Raw genomic sequence first — 5360 nt, forward strand, 5'->3', positions numbered from 1 at the left:
TCAGTTTTTATTCACAATTTGTTTAGTGTCCCAACTTTTTTGGAATCTGGTTTGTAATATGATATAGTCTCCACCCATAACATCTGATAATTTAGTATAACTTCATACACAAATGCATCATCACTAGGCAGAGGGTTACAAACGCACATCCATCACGCCAGCTTCAAGGTCACAAATCAAGGTCAAGTGTTAGAACAAGGTCTTCTCTTGTCTTGACCTTTTCTACAGATTGCTGTGTAATAGTTTGTCAACAGGCGCAGAACATGCAGTTCTTTTGTTCTAAATAGTTTTACGATTGCTCAGTTAAATATAGGAGTCCTATTTTCAAATATTTTATAAGTAACATTTGTGGATTGTTTAGATCAAATGCAGAAGGATTAAAATGATGTCTGAAACACAGATTTTCAGATATGTTTTTTTTACGTCAGATATTTTCTGAATGTAGGCTTAGGTACTGTTTAACTCAATATGCTGAAAGATTTTATTTTTATGAATGTATCCTTTCTCTGCAGAAATATAATTTTTTTTTTTACAACTTTTGCAGTACTTTGCCTCTCCATGTACTCAGCATTACAGAAAGATGATTAGTTATTGATGAAATGTATTTAGCTATATTCAGTGAATATGTAGGTTAATTCTGTTCACACTGGTGTTTATCAGACAGTCTGTGTTCCAAATGTGGTGTTTCCAACCATTTAATTTTATTTCACTTCATTTCATGTCTTTTGACAGGTGACAGAGTAGATGTGTCATGCGTTAGGCAGACTTTGACCTGAACATGAATTATTTCTCCACAGATTTTCATCATGTTTAATGTTCCCATTTTTATTCCCCAGGCTCGTCATTCTGCGTGTGCACTCCCATGGGTTAGTCACCATCGACCTACAGTGTTATGAAGACGATAACATCTCACAGCTTGACAATGTATGTGATCTAAACTCAAGCAGTACTTTTACTTGCTACGTAAAAGCCAAAGCATTCAGTAAATTTGACAGAATTGCATTTTTTGGCAAAATGCAAATGTTATGCCGTGTACATTTTGTTCCTTTCTTCTCAGCTTTTAAACGCACTGGAAAAGAAACTGAAAGTTCTTCTAAATGGCAATATTGCAAGGATTAAAAAGTAAGATTTTAAAGTTTGCTTATTTTTATATTCAACCACTGCATTTCATCAAGCTTGCATGCAGAAATAATATTTAGTAACCGTATTCTTCAACTGTTTTCTCTCGAGGCTCCCAGCTCTGGTGCGAGGAGCAAAGGTGGACAGATACTGGCCCACAGCCGATGGGAGATTGGTGGAGTATGACATTGACGAGGTGGTGTACGAAGAAGAGTCTGCATACCAAAACATAAAGATATTGCACTCGAAGCAGTATGGAAATATCCTAGTGCTCGATGGAGATATTAGTAAGTGTTTAAAACACAACAGTGAACACAAAATTAGTTTGTTTGGGTTAAGTAATACCGTAATTGCCACTCTATAGAGCGCACTGAATATAAGCTGCACACACAAAATAAAATAAAAGCGTTTTGTACATATATAAACCCCGACTGTGTATAAGCCGCGGGTGTTCACGTTATGACGATTGGCAGCACAAAGCTTCTGAGGTCATTTTCACACCAGATAGTCCAGTAGACTCGGTTCGGGACCAATATTCATGACCTTTTGTTTACATTTGAGCTGGTGCGTTTGCATTCACACTGCACTGTGCAGTCGAGTCAACCTGTTGAACCAACCTATTCCCCCACTCGCCTGAGGGGGCGCTGCACCAAGAACTACTGAAAGAAACGACACAAAAACCTCTGAAGACACGTCTTCTTCTTCTGTAAATAAAAATAAAAACGAAGTAGCATCAAGTTTTAGCAGTTTTAGGAGTTATATTTTGTCATTTTTCAAAAATGGACTCAGCATGAGCAGAAGATGAGACAGAAGACCATGGAGAATATTGTTTTTCCACACAAGGCAGCTGACGGCTCCATATAAGGTCAGAGAAATGCGTGTTTGTTTACCCTGCAGAGCGGGGCCCGGTCTGTTTACATTCACACTGTACTCGAACCGCGCTGGAGTTCGCTTCTACCAGACCGAGACCTAGGTTTTAGCCCGGGCCAGAGTTTGCCTTTTTGTTCCGTGACAGAGTTCGATGGCGCGTTCACACCTCCCTAAACGAACCGGACTTTCTAGGAAAACGAGCTAGAGTTCGATTAAAGCGGACTAAACAGGGCTGGTGTGAATGCACCCTGAGAGAAATGAGCAGCTCTAGTTGTAGATCAAGATTCAACCACTAGATGGTGTTTCACACTTTTTTTTGTCTTTATTGGAAAAAAAACAGAAGTAATATAACAAGGCATACAACAACAACAAAAAAAAAAACAAGTTCACATTTGACGTGATAAAAACTAAGCAGAAATTGCGAATAGAAAGAAAATAAAGGAAAAAAATTAACAATTTGAGGAAACGGCAAAACAAAAAATGTTACAAATGCAAGAGGAGTTTCAAGTCTTAAAATAAGCTATTAATATAGTTTAACAGACTTTATTTTGCTTTTCATCACAAACAGAGTGAATCACACACACGACATCATGATAACTACCTCTCTCACTCATGGTTATTCTACTAAATGGCCTAACACAAACTAACACATAATGAACATAAACTAAGCTAAGAAGAGCAAACTAATCATTAAAAAACAATGCTAAACAGCAAACTAAAATGATTAACAATGAACATAAAGTTTACCCATAATCCCTCCCTGAGGCCATGTGACCAACAGTCAACCACAATGAACCAGTGAGGTAGTCTCATTGAGTTACGAGGACCCACCCCCACAAGAGAGATGTGCACTGATGAGACTACCTGTTTAAATAAAAGTAAAAAAAAAATCTGACTGAAATTACAGGACAGCAGCACAGTGGCACAACTGGTAGAGCTGCTGCCTCTTAGCAAGAAGGCTGCCGGTTCAAATCCCGGTCCAGGAGCTTTTCTGGGTGGAGTTTGCTTGTTCTCTCCGTGCATGCGTGCGTTTTCTCCAGGTACTCTGGTTTCCTCCCACAGACCACAAACATGCATGTTAGGCTGAATGGTAACTCTAAATTGTCCCTAGGTGTGAGTGAGAGACTGAATGGTTGTTTGTCTCGTTTGTCTCTTTATGTCCCTGTGATGGACTGGAGACCTGTCCAGGGTGTCCCCCGCCCCTTGCACAGTGATTGCTGGACATGGGCACCAGCGACCCCCGTGACCCAAAATGGAAGAAGCGGGTAAAAGATAATGGATGGATGGAAATTACAGAACGGGTCATGTTTAGTGTTTGCATTTTTAGTAGTAAAAACTACTCATTATAAATAGTTGTGGTTTTCTCAGTAAAAATAAATAGACATTGTTTTTCTACTCTGATTTTGTGTTTTCGTGTGATTTTAGGTACATGGTGTTGATACAGTATGTCAAAAGTATAAAAATCAAACATGGCAGGTTAAACCATTTTTAGGCTGAAATATTAATGTAAAATCAAAATAAGTCCACAAACGTTCAATTTCAACGTTGACTACTAGAGGTTAACTCTATTTGACAACACGATGTTCAGTCGGGTCATCTGGACGTTTTTTTTTTTGTTGCTGAGACGTTTCGTCCTTCATCCGAAGAACTTCGTCAGTCTGAGGAGCCCACCAACCCAGACTGAATCCCACAAACAGCTCACTCCCAGAGTGGGGAAAAAGCAGTTTGCTGGTGATAAGATGGCCTCTGGAGCCCGCCCTCTGCCCCATCAACTCCTCTAAGGCAGACCATGCCAAAGTGGTTCAAAACACCAAAGTCCATGCTCAATAGTCCAGGTATAAATCCAGCAACGTTCAGTCAGGTCATCTGGATGGTTTCTTTTGTTGCTGAAATGAAAGAAACCATCCAGATGACCTGACTGAACATTGTTGGATTTATACCTGGACTATAGAGCATGGACTTTGGTCTCTTTGATAACGTGTGTAGCTCCTCTTTCTCTACCCTGTGTAATATAATGCTTTAAGAGCAACGCTAACCATCGTGTAATCAATTGTTGTTTTGCAGACTTGGCAGAAAGTGACATTACCTACACCCGAGCCATCACAGGTAACGGAAAAGAGAATTATGCAGGGAAAGAGGTGCTGATCTTAGGAGGGGGTGATGGAGGCATCCTCGCTGAGTTGGTCAAACAGAAGCCAAAGATGATTATTATGGTGGAGATATCCTTTATGGGTTCTGTTCCTGTTTCTGACTTTATTTTATCTCTCTGAAGCAATTTATTATTCCCTTATATGATTAAAAAAGTTAAGTCAGGTCATCTGGACTCTGGACGCCGGACTCTGTCTTCCAGCTGGATGACAGACTTTTTTTTCGAGCGGACCGCTGCAGCGAGCTAACGGGGAAATCACGGGGGGGCGGAGTGTGCATTTACGTGAGTAAAAGTTGGTCCACGAACTGTACTGTTGTAAATAGCTCATGCTCGAAGGCTTTGGAGCAAATAACAGTGAAATGTCGGCCACATTATCTACCCCGAGAGTTCACAGTGACTTTTATCACAGTTGTTAACATTCCTCCGGACGCTAATGCTAATGAAACACTACAGGAGCTTCATGATATCATCAGCTCGCTGCAGAACAAACACCCTGAGGCTCTTTACGTTGTAGCCGGAGACTTTAACCACGTGAATCTCTAAAGGACTGTCTCCCAAGCTTTAATCAGCATGTGACGATTCCGACACGTGGAGACCGCACGCTGGACCGTGTTTACACGAACGTAAAAGATGCATACAAAGCCGAACCCCGCCCCCACCTAGGACTGTCAGACCACATCTCAATCTTCCTGGCTCCTGCTTACATGCCCCCGCTGAGACGCTCCAGACCGGTACAAAAGAAAGTTAAATGTTGGAGCCAGGACAGTGGACCCATACTGAGAGATTGTTTTGATCGAACAGACTGGCAGGTTTTCAGAGAAGCTGCTGAAAATGGAGGTTCGCTTGATCTTGACCAATACACATCCTCAGTATTGGGTTACATTAGTACATGTACTGACACAGTCTCCACTATCAGAAATGTTAAAAGCTACCCAAACAGAAAACCTTGGCTGAATGCAGAGGTGCGTACTCTGCTGGAAGCCAGGAACACTGCCTTCAGGTCTGGAAACTCAGAGGAGCTGAGTAGGACAAGAAAAGAGCTGGTTGCTGGTATTAAGAGGGCCAAGGCCGCATATGCAAAGAGGATCGAGGGTCAATTCATTTCACAAGACCCTCGGAGCATGTGGAGGGGCATTAAGTGCATAACAGATTATAAAGGAAGGAGCGAACAATGTCCCAAAGACCCATCTCTGCCTGATGCCCTCAACAAGTTCTATGCACG

General features: G+C 41.3%; 1 protein-coding gene across 1 annotated transcript in view; it reads left to right on the forward strand.

Annotated features, from left to right (window-relative positions):
- The window catches only part of sms (spermine synthase), a gene marked incomplete at its 3' end in the record, with an annotated part of 8619 nt that extends 4409 nt beyond the window's left edge, over nucleotides 1-4210 (forward strand). The window contains 4 exon segments of the mRNA XM_037687425.1: nucleotides 837-924; nucleotides 1058-1122; nucleotides 1231-1406; nucleotides 4054-4210. Coding sequence (XP_037543353.1) covers nucleotides 837-924; nucleotides 1058-1122; nucleotides 1231-1406; nucleotides 4054-4210 — 486 coding nt within the window.
- Between the last annotated feature and the right edge of the window lie 1150 nt (nucleotides 4211-5360).

This window comes from Nematolebias whitei, chromosome 14, assembly GCF_014905685.2.
Source record: "Nematolebias whitei isolate Nwh7 chromosome 14, NemWhi1, whole genome shotgun sequence".
In the NCBI taxonomy this organism is placed as follows: Eukaryota; Metazoa; Chordata; class Actinopteri; order Cyprinodontiformes; family Rivulidae; genus Nematolebias; species Nematolebias whitei.